We start from the raw sequence: 16,372 nt of genomic DNA on the forward strand, positions 1-16,372 counted from the left end.
ATGTTTGTTTGATGAAAAAATAAACGATAGAAATTAATAATGAAAGATGACTACATAAAAGAACACTGAGGAAGGGAACTACTCAGGAACTGATAACTTCAGTAGAACAAAATGAAATGTTTAGCTTTACTTTAATTCATGTTTTTTTTTTGTATAATCTAAACTGGCTGTGGTCAATGCAGTTGTATAAACAAAATTGTTGGTAGAACACATAGATCATCCTTTCTTAACGTTGCCTTTCCTACATATTGTGTAAGTACTTCTTCCAGAATCTCTTGTGGATTGAAAAAATTTCAAGACCTCCCCAAACTGAATCCCATTTGCCTTCACAGAGCATTGTATCCAGGGCCAAGGCCCTCCTAGATTTTGCAGGCTAAAAGTCTAGAGACCGTGAAAGAGGATTTCTTACCATTTTCTGTCGTCATCCAGAAACTGTCATGTCTGTGTGTGTGAGCTCGTTGTGTTGTGTGCCATAAACCATAAGTAAAATTGCTGCTATATTAGTAGAATGAGACCCAGAAACAGCCTATTTAGGGGTTATTCTCCCCACTACTACCCCCTCTGTGTTTGTCCCACCATTTGGGTTGATCCAGAGAGCTAAGGCAGGTATCCGATTTCCTCTTTTTCTTGAATAAGGTGCCAGGAGTAGTGCTTGGTGCCGCAGATGATGCTGATTTGTATGTGCCACAGTGAGACCTGGCACTCTCCCAGAGAATCTGCTGCATTAAGAATTTGATTCACTCCAGATAGTTAAGCTTGAAAGTGGTTGTGCTCTTGATTTAACTTGAAAAATATCAGGAAATTTAATGTCAAGACTGTCATTTGGCACTCATTTTGATAAAGCATTAGCTAGTATTTGTTATTTCAATTTTTCCCATTAGGGAGGAATTCTAATACTAGTTTCTATAAGTGGTTAACAGCCTGTGTAGCAGGAATATCACATGCAGTAGCATTGGAATGGACCAGGTAAATGTATATCAAGGAATGATTTGTATCAATACCTGTATGTGATATTTGTACCAATACCTGTATGTGATATTTGTACTATAGGATTTCCTTTGTTTCTGCTGATGTGCTTATTTGTGACTCTTAAAATCAATGTTGAAAAGTATCAGAGAGTAGACAGCCGTGATGTAAAATTCAGATCTGGGACAGGAATAATCACACACCAAAATATTTATTTGGGGAGGGAAGAAACTACTGTACAAAAGCCAAACAGTGTTTTTCTTTAATTTACTAAAAACTTCTGTCAGGTTTTTAGAACCAAAAGTAGATTAACCCAACAGATACACAAGGATTCCGTAATGAGATAAATGAATATAAAGGATCCTAACTGGTGCCTTGAGCTAAAAAGTAGTTGAGATTGGGGGAGGGCCTTTAAAGGTTCTGTCTAGCTCCCTGCCGTGGAGCTAAAATAAGTCAAGCCAGATAGTCAAGAATGGCCTCTACTGAAGACCCTTAATGAGTGGGCATATCTCAGTCTCTGTCTCTTTCCCATTCCTATTCAAGGATTTAGCATCTCTGAACTGCTCCTTGAGAATTGCCTTCAGAGTCTTCATTGCCTTCTCTCCAACCCGAGCTTACTGCCCAGCAAAGAAGTCTTCTAACTAATAAGTGACTGTAATGCAGAGTTTACATTGTTTTTATTTAAAAAACAAACAGCAACCATTGACTCTTCACAGATTTGATATTCAGAGTTTTCACTATGAGCAACCAGAAGGCCCATGACTTGTAATTTGCAGTTTTTCTGACAGGTGAGTCATTAGCCTACTGAATATGTCTAACACACCTCCCCACATCTAAAATTCACCACAGCTTCGTTCTGCATTGGCATGCCAGGTAACTCCTGCAATGATAAAAACATGTTCCTTTGTGGGAAACTTGCCGGAAAAGAAATCCAACTGCAAATGCTGTACAATAAATGATGATTAGGTAAACAGACCTAAGAGATTATTTGCAAATTTGAAAGAGCCCAAATTTTTCTGAACTTGGACTTGCCTTATAAGAATTGGCAGCAGGGCAGAAAGACTCATTCCTGGCTTTTGATAAATGATCATGTAAGATGTGTATCAATTAGTTATCCTACATTAATTTCTAATAGAGCTATGGCTAGACAATATTAGATTGCCTTATAAAAAGACATAGCATCATAAAAGACTGGCTAAACCTAAAGTATAAAAATGTTAAGTGGACAGATTACTAAAAGTGAATTTTGTTTTTAAAGATACAGCAGTCTCTCTATGTTGCCCAGGCTCTACTCAAACTCCTGGGCTTGATGATCCTACTCCTCACCTTCCCTAGTGGCTGGGACTACATGTGTGTGCCACTGGGCCCAGCTTTGTGTGTTGTTGTTGTTGTTACGAGTTAAAACCTAAACAACTTACTATAGTTCCCAAGAAGTAACATTCATATTTTCAAAAGTGCCCTTACAAATGAGAAAAATGTAAAAAATTCACCCACTTGAGAATTAGATGATCAGGCTATGGATTGATTGTCATATCCAATGTCTTACACACTGTTCCAAAACACAGCCCACATGAGGTTTCTGGCAAAGCTGGTAGAGGAAACTAGGAAGATCAAGAACCTGAGACTTGACATAACTTTCCCCTAGCTCAGTCTGGAGGTAGTGAAATGTGAGACTGCCTGGATTCAAATCATGGCTGTTTGAACTGGAAATGTTATTTAACTTCTCTATACCTCAGTTTTCTTGTGTGTTAAATGTGTGTAATAATAGTACCTTATCTCCTGGGGTTATATTAATTAATATATGTAGAATACTTAGCACCTGGACAGAGTAAGGTAGTGTTAATATGATTATTATTGCTGTTATTTTTATTGTGATTGAGGAGGGGCTAAGCCATAAAAGAAATGGGGGTAGTTGGAGGGAGTGGGGGAGAGTTACAATGGTTGGTCCCCAAGGAAAAAAGTTGTTTTTTCGTGTGATCTGGATGTAATTTGAGACTTTTAACATTGTTAATGAATATTAATATTGGGTTTTGAAACTGGAGAAAATGCTGGTTTCTCTCCTGTGTTTCTGGAGCAACCTATTAGTACCCAGTGAAAGAGGAGTGTGAGGGAGTTGCCGGCCAGTCATAAAGTTGTGCTTGCTTCGGCCTCTTCCATCTTCAAAATATTTGCCTGTCCTTCTCCTTTTTTTCTTTTCATCAAGTTTAGACCACTCAGTCTGGAGCCTGAAACTCAGTAGGTTATTGATTTAGTTTCCCATTATCTCCCTCCTGCCCTTCCTGCCCCCAGCCTAGCTATGGATTTTAATCTTAGCCTGTCTTCTGATTCTCAGTGTCACCATAAGCGAGTTACTTTGACCTCAGTTGCATACTCTTTAAATGGAATAACAATGTTTTTGCCCATTCAGAGGACAACTAGGGATTTATTGAAATGGCAGATGTTAAGCATTTTCAAATTTTTTGGTAGGAGGATTCCTTGACAGGATGGCATTTATAGTAAAAAGGCTGTTTCCCAAGGAAGAGTCCTCTACCTCTGATACCTAGGCTTTATTCCCTAGTGGTACAAGGTCTGTTTAATTTCGGCTTTTCCACCATGAGCCTGTATGTTTTTAAATACTACTTTTTTAATTTGCCCTCTTCTTTCAAACATTCACAGGCAGTAATCCACATTATGGCTTTACAGGCAGTAAATTAAATTATATTAATTCTAAACACAGTGTTTTTGAGCTGTAGAGAGTCTGTAGCCTTTGAAACCACTAACTTAATTTTGTCCAACTCTTACTCAGAAATTCAAAAAGAGCCAAAGCTTTTTCCTTTTGAATTTGGTTTAAAAAATAGTAAAAAATTGCTCCCAGGCAGTGGTCCTGGGTGCCAAGATTTATCAGAGATCTAAATCTTCTGTCTGCATGAAAATCTCCCAAAGTAAAAGGGTAGGCATGCTAATGAAGATGTAATCTGTTATAACTTTTACCTTCACTACTACTACCTTATGATGTCAGGTGTGGGCAAGTTTCTTAATCGCTCTGAGATTTTGTTTTCTTATCAGCAAATCTACATTCACAATAAATATTTGAGAGAATTAAATGAAATAATCTGTACTGGGCACTTTCAAAGTATCTGTTTATCTGCCCATAAAGTCCTGCCTTTAAAAGAGCAGATATAAGCGGAAGACTATTTTATACTGTCATTACTTAAAATTAGATTGTAAGCTCATTCAAGGCAAAGGCTCTATTATCTTTCATAGAGCCTTCCTCCACAGTAAATAAATGTTTATTGAATAAAGCTGAGTATGCTTTTCTAAATTATTTTTCATTGGTTTCAGCATTTTGTCACATTCCTTTGAAGAGCCTTGATTTTAGCAAATCTTTATCATTTGGGTGGGGGAATGGCAGGGTGTGTGAAACAACCAGACTCACAGGAAAGAGGGTGATCAGGCTGCATAATACTGGGTTGTTGATTTTTTTTTTTTCTGGTTCTCTTTTGGGAGGGTAATGGTTTGTTATTTTTCAAAATGTGAGAAGACTGATTTTTTAATGTCACTTGTAAATTTATTTCTAAGATAGTTCCTACAACAGTTTAGACGTCTTTGGAGCAGTAATAGCAACATTTCAGTACGTGACACCTTTCCTATTTTTGTATACTCATACTCATTTAGAGGTATACGTACATTTGTTTAAATTATATGATAATTACACAGTATAAAGTGAGTAGTTCTGAAATAGGAAAAGCTACATTATCACTGTGGTTGTGTATGGCATTGGTTATTATTTCACTGATCTTAGATACTTTGAGGTAACTATTTGAGCACTGTCAACTATTTCTGAAAAGATGATCATCCTAAATCTTTTTTTTTTTTTGAGACAGAGTCTCGCTCTGTAGCCCAGGCTGGAGTGCAGTGGTGCAATCTCGGCTCACTGCAAGCTCTGCCTCCCGGTTTCACGCCATTCTCCTGCCTCAGCCTCTCCCAGTAGCTGGGACTACAGGCACCCGCCACCATGCCCGGCTAATTTTTTTTTTGTATTTTTAGTAGACACGGGGTTTCACTGTGGTCTCGATCTCCTGACCTCGTGATCTACCCGCCTCGGCCTCCTAAAGTGCTGGGATTACAAGCGTGAGCCACCGCGCCCGGCCCTAAATCTTTTTTTTTTTTTTTTTTTTTTTTTGAGATGGAGTCTCGCTCTGTCGCCCAGGCTGGAGTGCAGTGGCGCAGTCTCGGCTCACTGCAAGCTCCGCCTCCCGTGTTCACGCCATTCTCCTGCCTCAGCCTCTCCGCGTAGCTGGGACTACAGGCGCCCGCCACCACACCCGGCTAATTTTTTGTATTTTTAGTAGAGACGGGGTTTCATCATGGTCTCCATCTCCTGACCTCGTGATCCGCCCTTCTCGGCCTCCCAAAGTGCTGGGATTACAAGCGTGAGCCACCGTGCCCGGCCAATCTTTTAGAAGATTTCTATCTCAGGACTTTTTAAATGGCACTTTAAAAAATGTTTACTCTTATTCAGTAATGCTAAATTGCTAAGTAATAGAAATTTTAAAATAAAACAGCTTTCTAAGGATATGTTCTCCTACATACAATGAATGCAACATGCAACGAGTATCCAGTTTCTGTACATGTATAATAGATCTTTGAAAAAGCAGGAAACAATAAGTTCTTCAGAAGTTAGAAGCAGGTAACAGTCTGATGCTTATAAACCGAGTCCTTTGGAAGACAAACTGCATTCCTTCATCTATGACAGGAAATCTTTCTCTTCTCATTTCTTTTTTTTTTTTTTCCTCATACTCATATATGCAGGAGGTGCTCCAAATGGTACCAAGAAATAACATTTAAAATGCCCCCACCCATGCCCAGATAGCTGCATGCATTTTAAAACTATATTCTCTCATCAGAGTCTGGAAGAGCTTTCAGAACAACTTCATGGCTTTCTGAAGGGGTTACATTTTTAAAATGTTTATCTTGGTATGTTAGTTTACTGTAAAAAAAAAAAAAATGGTCTCAGCTGTAAGTTCTACTGGATAATTCTTTGCCCTTTCTGTAGTTGATTATTATGCTAAGAAATGCCATTTAAATATTATTTTCACTAGATATCTGTTAGCTTCTGTAGTACAATAGGTAGTTCTGTGGGCCTCTCTATAAATGAATGATACTTGAATTTATAATTACTTTTATATTTTGCACCAGCATAGATTGTTAAGGATTCTGGCCTATTTCAGTATGTTGGTTTAACAAGGAGGTAAGACATTTGAAAATGCCAGGTGCAGTGGCTTACACCTGTTATCCCAGCACTTTGGGAGGCCAAGGTGGGTGGATCTCTTGAGCCCAGAAGTTTGAAACCAGCCTGGGCAACATATTGAGACCTCACCTCTACAAAACATTTTTAAAAAATAAAAATTAGCTGGGCTTGTGGTTCCAGCTACTTGGGAGGCCAAGGGAGGAGGATCGCTTGAGCCTGGAAGGCCAAGGCGACAGTGAGCTGTGATTGCACCACTGCTACAGCCCCTGGGTGAAAGAGCAAGACCCTGTCTTAAAAAAAAGTTTGAAAAGATTCCTCGATGATGATTAAAATGCAATTCACATTGCTGTCCCTTTGATTTGACTGCTAGAACAGCCCCTATGGTGGAGCCAGCACTCCCTCTGTAAGCTAAGCTAAATAGGTACTGTGATATTCTCAGCTGTGTAAATTCAGCTCCTCTGTAGATACCATAAAGGAGCAGCAGGTTTTCCTCGTTTGCCACACTTGAATTTATATTCAATTTTTAATATTAAGAGCAGTAAATTTGAAAATAGAGAGTAATAAATTTTAAAGAAATGTATACATAGAGTAACATATATATGTTATATAGAGAGAAAATACAGAAACAGTAACAGATTTTTAGAGTAACAAATTACTACTGAACTTGCATTTATGTCCCACAGTTTACATAGTTTTTTAGAAGGCCAGATTTTCTTAGAGTATAAGCTTTCTTTTTAAATTATTGAATATTTAACCTGTATTACAAATTAAGACCTGCTCAATCTACCTGTACCTATTCATTTCTAAAATGATGTTTTCTTGCATTTAATTTTGTGCTTGTTGCGTTACTCCGTTAAAACTGAGTAAAGCTAATGGGTAAAAATAAACAAGTAGGAAAGTCTCTTGAAAGTGTTGAGAGTGGGTAGACTACTAGATATACTTTGCCCTTATAGCATGGTTCTTGGTGGAGTTGTAAATCATATGTGTTTTGCCCACAAAGCACATGCTAATATTAAGTTGTTTTTAAAGTGATTGTGTTGCATCACCATGGTTCTTCTATGCTCTGTGGGGTATCATGTTGCTTTAATGTAATGAACCAACTCCTCAGCTCTTAAATCTCCATGCTGGAAATGATTACATAAAACTGAATGGCCATGTCTGAAGTCATGAATCTTGAGAATTTCTTATTCTTTGGGAAAAGCCTTACAAGACTTTTCTTATTCTTTGAGGGGAAAAGCCCTGCACTTATAACAAGTTTCTGTTGAAAATATTAGCCATTTTAGGTTGTATAGCATTCTGTTTGAAAAATAAGCATTAACTCTGCTACAAGGTCTGTATTTTAACTTTGTGCAGATGTGTGCTTAAAGACCATGATGTGCTTATTTGTTGCATTTATGCTACTTTCTTACTTTAAGTAAGATGGATGAAATTACATATTAAATAAAAACAGCAGTCCTTACCAATCTGAAAAAGCCTTCCAAAAACAGTGGAGAAAATGAGAATATGACTTTAATAATTCATTGACTTTTGAGAGAATTGTCTGTTTAAAAGCATGTATATAATTTCTTTGCAGGTTTACTCAGTGTTTTTAATGTTAAAAGTAATCTGCCAGTAAATTATTTGTAAAATATTACTAAAAGTATTATTTTCTATCTTAACCAAATATAGCACTTTAAATTTTACATATCTTGTTATACACAGACATATATATTGTGTGTGGCATAAAACTCCAGTTAGAATAACTTCATGGCTTTGGGCAAGTTATTTAAACTCCCTGAACCTCATTTTTTTTTTTCTGTATGATATGATACCTACCTTTTAGGATCATTGTCATGATTAAACAAGAAAAATCTATTTAGAACAATGTCTGACAGATATTTATCACTACCTGTTCACTTCTGTATGCCAAGCTTCATAAAGCAGTGTGTTTTTATTTGGTACTTTTGAGCTACAAAGTACTTTGTATTGAGTATTACTTACCACACTCAATTCTAAAGTGAAACTTTGTATTGGATATTACTTACCACACTTAATTCTGAAGTGAAATTTAGAATATGTAGAATAAATTTTTCTTAGGATATTTAAGGAACATATGTTTATTGAATGGCTACTAAGCATAAAACATTGCTTCCTATCATGTACAGTTGACTATATTTAAAATTCATTAAGGTAGAGGTTAGTCTAAATGCTATTCCCAGTTCGTTTTACAGTTCCTCTCTCTGTTGTTGGCTCTTTGTGTGTGTGTGCATGACCTTGTTTTTTTTTTTTGTTTGTTTGTTTGTTTGTTTGTTTTTATTATACTTTAGGGTTTTAGGGTACATGTGCACAATGTGCAGGTTTGTTACATATGTATCCATGTGCCATGTTGATTTCCTGCACCCATTAGCTTGTCATTTAGCATTAGGTAACTTTAAGAAAGTTTTCAAAAAAAAAGCACTTGACTTTGTAGTAATTTAAAAATAGCGTTGATCAATATGAAGCATTAGCTAGCAGCACAAGTTGGTGCTTTTTTATTGATTTCAGTTACTAATGCCCTCAGGCTTATGTGTGTGAGAATGAAAATGATATAGGAAATATGCACCCAGGTTAAACAGACCAATGTTCCTGTTACATCTGCAACCACTATAGGCAGAATTCTTTATTTGGAAGTGACTTTGGTAGCAGTTAGTTCCTCTCTTCCCTCTCTCTGTCTCACACACACACATACACATGTGCAAGCAACCTTAAGTTAGACTCATACAGTGCTTTGGGAAGTTTCTGCCATTTAGTTACTCTTATTAATTATAAAATGCAATTCAAGGTTCTAGACTTACAGTGCATGAGTATACATTTTGTCATTTTTAACGGATGGTTAGAAGCCAGAATCTTGAGGATTTGAAAGATACTCTGCTAAGTAGCCAGTTGCAGACCAATAAAACCAAGAAGGTGAATACCAGGGAAGCCTGCTCAGCAGGGCACGCATTATTTAGAAAGTTGTATAAGGAAGTTGGATTTGGGGAGAGGTTGTCATGTGTCATCTGCTCCATCAGTCAGGGCTCCAGCAGCTGTTCCCTGTCACCGGGACCCTTGTATGCTACTGTCCATCCATCAGCACTAAGAGATACCGGCTGCCTTTTCCACCATGCTGGGGAAGCCATGGACACACAGACTTACAGTGTTACCTCACTGGCCACCAGTTTGGATGAAAGCTCATTTTCAAAGAGGGAGACCAAACACCAACGTTTTGGTCTTTTATTAGACCATTAACCAAAATACATTCTCAAGAGAATTAATCGGATGCCATAAAGTGTGTCTATTTTTGGCCATATATATGGCTGTACTAATGTAGGAGTGTTGCACATGTGAATCCAAAGAGATGCCCTACTTAAGTGAGTGATGGGAGAACTTTCTCCACTAGATGCCAGATTATTATTATCAGAGTATCACTGTGAAGAGACCTTTCTGGTTGAACACAACAGTGCAAAAAAGACTTAAAATCACAAGCATTCTTTTTTTGATAGTGCGGCAACCTGCCAAATGAGATATATCCCCATTCTGATTATAGACAAACCTCCAACAATTCCCTTTTTCTCTTTTTGTATTCCAGAGGTATCCCTAGAGGAAAGGATTTGAGGGCATTAGTATCACTATCTGCCTGATTACTGTGTTGACATGTTTAAAGTGCCATTAATCATAGGAAATGGAACTTAATGGTGTAGAAAAATACCCAGCCAAGGAATGTCAAGAAAGTAAGCTACAGCCCAGTATTCACAAGAAATTAAAGGGAAATGCATCTTAACCCTTTAATTCTTTTTTTCTTCTTACTGAATTATAAAGGAAAGTAATTGAGAGGTAGCTTTGCAATCAAAGGTAATAGTAAACATAGTAAAAGAAAATTATAAAAGGCAGATGTTTTTATTTTGCAAATATTACAGTTATATAATGTATAAAGAATATAAAGATAATATTCATCTTTAGATAGTATAATGGAAGTTTTACCTGCTTCCATTTTGGAAGAAAGTTACTTTTTCTTTTTGATATCCCCTCCCATATTTTTTCTGTTGACTCTGAATACTGAATATACTTGATATAATTTAGTTTATATGAGGCTCAACTGTTGATGGAATTTGGGAGTTATTAAGCTGATGGTATGCTGCACAGGTAATACTGCCATCAAGGGTATACAGAAGTAAAAAGCAGTGATATGACACATGAATAGAGTAATTCATTTTTCAAAAGCTGGCAATATTTAATGCATATTTGTTAGAATTTGGTATCATTTCATTGTTTGCCTATTAGCTAATTTAAATAAAATGTTTTCCTAACTGAAATTGTAGGGAACAGATAAATATAGATAGCCTCATTTTTAAAATATATGTGACACTAAACTTATAATGAACATTATACTGTAAAATATTTTTGGCTGGATGTGGTGGCTTATGCCTGTAATCCCAGCACTTTGGGAGGCCGAGGCAGGAGGATCACGAGGTCAGGAGATCGAGACCATCCTGGCTAACACAGTGAAACCCCATCTCTACTAAAAATACAAAAAATTAGCTGGGCGTGGTGGCGGGCGCCTGTAGTCCCAGCTACTCGAGAGGCTGAGGCAGGAGAATGGCGTGAACCCGGGAGGCAGAGCTTGCAGTAAGCTGAGATCTTGTCACTGCACTCCAGCCCCGGTGACAGTGCGAGACTGTCTCAACAACAACAAAAAAATGTTTTTGGTGCTGACTCTGAGCAGGTGCTTCTTTTGATAAATAGCACAAAAATCTTTAATCTACTTTCTCCCTCTCCCTCGGCCTTTTCTTTTTCAAGACAGTTTACAGCACAGGACACATAGTAGATTCTCAATAAAGACTGATTGATTGACCTATGGGTCTAAGATGAATGAATTTTAGGGTGATCTGTATAAGGAGATTGCAAAAGAAGTAATATTGTTAAGTGTTGGGCTTTTTATTTTTTCCACTGCAGGTTTTTGTCATCCATTGGAGGGACACTGTATGAGACTGGAAAGCCTGAAATGCAACAAAAAATAAATTCATTCCTTGAAAAGGAAGGAATGGAGAAAATTGCAGAAAGATTGCAAACAACAGTACACACCTTACAGGTCATCATAGATGGTCTCAGCCAGCCTGAAAGCTTTGACTTTCGAACAGGTAAACAATTGAACTTGAATTATAGCACCTTGCATTTGCATAGCTCCCATTATCTCCTTTGATTCTCACAGCAATCCTATGCCATAAGCAGAATGGATATTATTCTCCCATTTTATGCATGAGAAAATTAAAGCATAGTGATCTTCCTTCAAAGTCGTTATAAATAATATCTAGAGCCAAAGCTAGAAGCCAGTTGGTCTCCCTGGACCCCTTGTTCACTGTGTATTTCCCATTTACTAAACGAAATGCATCATGCGTGTACCGCTGTATGCATGGAGGCACACATTTTTTTTTTTTTTTTTGAGACGGAGTCTTGCTCTGTCACCCAGGCTGGAGTGCATGGCGCGATCTCAGCTCACTGCAAGCTCTGCCTCCCGGGTTCACGCCATTCTCCTGCCTCAGCCTCTCCGAGTAGCTGGGACTACAGGCGCCCGCCACCATGCCCGGCTAATTTTTTTTTGTATTTTTAGTAGAGACGGGGTTTCACCGTGGTCTCGATCTCCTGACCTCGTGATCCGCCCGCCTCGGCCTCCCAAAGTGCTGGGATTACAAGCGTGAGCCACCGCACCCAGCGAGGCACACATTTTTTTATGGTCCTTTTGTAAGCTGTCTTTATCTCCTGGGAGCCAGAAGTGCAAGGTAAAGCAGTCCCTTCACAAGCTAAAAGGTGAATCTTCTTCCTAAATTATAGCTTTCCAAGTTCTTGGATTCTGTGTCAATGAACACATTGAACAAATAAGATAATATCTCTGTTGATTTTTCTTCTAATTAAAAGTGCTCTCAGCTTTCAGCACAGGTAGATGGTGAGTGAAGTATAACAACCATAGTTGTTGAGAGCAGTGACCCAGTGAAAAAGAATTACAGTATCAAATGACCTACTTCCCAAGGAAGTTTGAATAGGAACCCCTGAGATTTAAATGAATCCGCTCACTGGTCTTATAACCAGTTTTGATGATACCATGTTTAGGGCTTGGCTCTTTTTATTTTGGTTTAGGCTGCGTTGAGATGATTAGACATACTTCTTTGAAAATGTTTAAAGGAATTTTGAAATACATCCAGCAAGTTCCTTGTACTATTCCTTCTTCTGTGGGGTTTTTTTTTTTTTTTTTTTTAAGTTAAAGAAAAATAAAATGACACCGAGTAAGAACTATGCCAAAAATGTGGGAGTAGAAGCCTCCTAGTAGTCCTCCACACAATGTGGATGTTTCAGCAGACAAATCCATCTCCATGTGGAGGCCCGGTATCCTTTTATGGGAATTTCTTGGCTGGTTTTTAGCAGGAGTACTAGGTGGAGCAGTGGTTCTCAAAAATACTGGATTTGGAGGTGGTATGGCTACATCCTTTGCATTAGAGGGTTGGCAAAAAATGCTGTAACTGCAGGTATCCTGTACTGGATTTTTCACATCCGTCTTCATTTTTCTGTCATCGTGTCAATTGTTCCATTATCCCAGTTGCATTGTAGACTCAAAGATCAACACTCAAATTATATGGTCCAATTAAACTACCAAGTTGTTGAGCAAAAAGACAGATGCATCTGGGCTCTGGACTGAGCTTTCCAGTTACTGCAGTGTTCTATCTGTGTGGCAAGCGAACTTTTAAATAGGTCTCTTTAAGCAAACTTTGGAACTGACCTTTGCTCTAATGTAAGTCACAATTTTCAAAATGTCTGAGAACTTTCATCTTACTACTAAAAACATACCCAAGGTGAGGAAGGCTTACAAACTATACTTTTGAGGGGGCAGATAGTATTTTGGGCATTTCCACATGATGATATTTTATGTTACATCTCTTTTCTCCATTTTCTCAAAAGTATTTCCTTAATGCCTCATTCTTTCCTCATAATAATTCTGTCTTTTGTTTTCTCAATGGTGTAATTAATTTCATGTGTATTAACACTATGGTGACTAGTTAATTTCCCTAATTGGGTTCATCAGAAGCAGTCCAGACACAGGGGCTGAAAATGCTTGGCTATAAAAGTGTTAAAGTTTGCATGGTACACGGAGGATTTTCTGATTTCTCAGTGTCCCCGACTGTCTTCAGGAATATGTTAAGTAGTTCCTGACTCTGATTTTCCATGCAAGATTAAACTAAGCAGCTGATCAGGAACCCTTAGGGAATCTGCAGCAGCTGGACCTCTGCAAGAAAAGAGAGATAGAGAAAGAATTTCCAAGCGTAAAAACAATGCCTGTGGGGTCTCGGAGACCATCCTACCTCTGCCCCGATCAGTGACTTAGTTCCACTTTGCTTTGACACAGCCTTAGCCTAGTGTAATATTACATTACAGTAGGTTTCTTGCTTTTGGAATTCACTGCTTTAGCATCAGGTAAAATTCCACAGAATGAATTCCAATTTTAGCGTACTCATTTTTATGGGTACAGTGAGATTTGGAATTTAAAGAAGGTTTTTATTTTGTTTTATAGGAAAAAGCTTAATTTTTAAAACATCTTGGTATCAGTATGGTTGGACTGGGGGAAGGGAAGAAAGGGGTGACCAGTTGTTAATACAAATGTAAAGGATAGCTTTAACAAGTCATCAGGATAAAGCCAACAGCTGTGGAGGAAAAGGAAATGGAATGGGTGGAGGGGAAAATGAGGCCTTAGTAAAAGGAGATCCAAGCATAGAATGTGTTCTTTGTTATTAGAGTCAACACTCAGTAATCCTAGGAAAGGGCGCCTTCAAGAGGAGCATGGATAAATGGAGTCCACAGATAATCCACAGCCCCGTTTAAACTGTTAGTTCTAACTGTCTCCCTCATAAAAACCTTTGTTTTTAACTAGAACCATAATGATTCCTTGGCATGCTTTATGCCTACCTTTTGGACAATAATGAACAAAGAAATGTATGCTGGGGTGAACAAGAAAAAAGGGCTATAAAGAACTTGGAAACAGAAATCTGTATCTTCATCATTGTTTCTCTAACACCCAGCAGAGTGCCTGGCCAGGAGATAATAGAGTTGACAAATGTTTGATGAATTTAATTGAAAGAAGAGAAAGAATATTAGGTGCTACCTGGTGTGGGATTCTGAGCCATAGATAAGAATCCATAAATGTTGATTGGATAAATATATTTGAAATGGGTGGGAATTGATTTTCTGAGTTCTAAATTTGTGGGAAGAAGTGAGGAAGAAAGAACATTTGAATTTCATCCACATTTGACCAAAAGTTGATGTACTTTCTACCATCTTTAAACAATTTAATAATCCAGGCACTGGGGAAAAAACAAAAAAAGCTTCCAGTCTCTTGTTTCCAAAGGTCTTACTTTCTCAGTGTCCGTGGTTTAGCTTTGTATATTTATTAAGCAAATATATATTCTCATCACCTCTTCACAAAGAGGGAAATAAGACTGTCTTCTCAATCCTTATGTATAATGCTAGTGTGTAGCACTGTAGAAGAAAGTAAATTTTCTTGAATTGTTTCTACTGCATGAATGCTGTCTCCAATTGATAATGGATGTTCTCTGAAGGCAAGCCTTGGTCTTCAGCTCCTTTTATAATCCCCCCTTAATCTTTAATATTGGTCTGGGCACATAATCAATATGTAGTAAGTGCTTATTCACAAAGTTATGTTGTATCTAGGAAGTACAATGCCTTATTTACACTTTTTTTCTCTTACAGATTTTGATAAACCTGATTTCAAGAGAAGCATAGTATGCCTGGAAGATCTGCAGGTTGGGACAGTTCTTACAGGCAAAGTTGAGAATGCCACTCTCTTTGGAATTTTCGTGGATATAGGAGTGGGGAAATCTGGGCTGATTCCCATACGAAATGTAACAGAAGCAAAACTTTCAAAAACAAAGAAGAGAAGGAGCCTTGGACTGGGCCCCGGAGAAAGAGTGGAAGTCCAAGTACTCAACATTGACATCCCCCGATCTAGGATTACTCTGGACCTCATTCGGGTGTTATGAGTATCCCACGAAGGCCAGACACTGATTTTATTTTCTCATTTCTACAGATTGACAAGGATAAGTCAGTTATTTGTAAACTCTAGGTAGCAGATGAGAAATAAATCACTTACTATCAGAAATATTTTCCAAATACTTTCCTTTATTTTTTCTTCTGAATAAACAGAAAACCAACAGTTTGATTTCCTTTCCCCTTAAAGGAAACAACTAATGCACATTCTTTTTTTTTTTTTTTTGAGACGGAGTCTCGCTCTGTCGCCCAGGCTGGAGTGCAGTGGCGCAATCTCGGCTCACTGCAAGCTCCGCCTCCTGGGTTCACGCCATTCTCCTGCCTCAGCCTCTCCGAGTAGCTGGGACTACAGGCGCCCGCCACCACGCCCGGCTAATTTTTTGTGTTTTTAGTAGAGACGGGGTTTCACTGTGGTCTCGATCTCCTGACCTCGTGATCCGCCCGCCTCGGCCTCCCAAAGTGCTGGGATTACAAGCGTGAGCCACCGCGCCCGGCCTAATGCACATTCTTATATGGCTTTATGTAGTAATAGTTTCCTGACTAAAATTTTGTTTTTTATTTTTTATAATTTATCTTTAACTCCTTTTGCATTTTGTATAACAGATTGCTTAACTTCTACTTGCCAACATTTGCCTTGCTGGACTTGTATGGGATTGTCTTCTTGATTTGAATTGTACAGTCTTTGTTGACACAGTAGGGCTAGGCAGTGTTTAATCCTTCCATTTTATAGATTTTTTTTTAATCAGGCCTTTTGGACTTCATTCATAATTTTGCAATAATCTCTTTTCCCTTGTCATGCAAGCCAAAAATATACCAGTAAAACAGATTCTGACGTGTTTGTAGTTATCAAATGAATGGCTCGAGACATTTCTCAAAAGGATATATGTATTGACCCCAACAATAAAGGTTTGTGGCTAGTGACTTGTTTTTGCTATGTTGATTCAGTGAATGACCTAGAAGTCAGTCTTGATGAAAGAAGATATGGTTTATGCAACCTTTGGAGAAGAGGGAAGCCTTTGAAAATTTGAAGAATGGTTTTGTTTGACTTAGCATAGAAGAGTGTGTCCTTTCTTAAATCAGAATTAAACTTCAAATGGAGATAGAAATGGCCGTTTTAAAGATCAAATATAG

At 38.0% G+C, this 16,372-nt stretch overlaps 1 protein-coding gene across 2 annotated transcripts in view; it reads left to right on the forward strand.

The window, feature by feature from the left end:
• SRBD1 (S1 RNA binding domain 1) overlaps window positions 1–16,162 on the forward strand; it is a 227,531-nt gene extending 211,369 nt beyond the window's left edge. For both annotated transcript variants that reach the window (XM_055241108.2, XM_055241107.2), the window contains exons 20-21: window positions 11,147–11,331; window positions 14,945–16,162. In XM_055241108.2, coding sequence (XP_055097083.1) covers window positions 11,147–11,331; window positions 14,945–15,234 — 475 coding nt within the window. In that variant the 3' untranslated portion in view covers window positions 15,235–16,162. The remainder of the gene's footprint in view (window positions 1–11,146; window positions 11,332–14,944) is intronic.
• The last annotated feature ends 210 nt before the right edge of the window (window positions 16,163–16,372 follow it).

The sequence above is a fragment of the Symphalangus syndactylus genome, chromosome 14 (genome assembly GCF_028878055.3).
Source record: "Symphalangus syndactylus isolate Jambi chromosome 14, NHGRI_mSymSyn1-v2.1_pri, whole genome shotgun sequence".
In the NCBI taxonomy this organism is placed as follows: Eukaryota; Metazoa; Chordata; class Mammalia; order Primates; family Hylobatidae; genus Symphalangus; species Symphalangus syndactylus.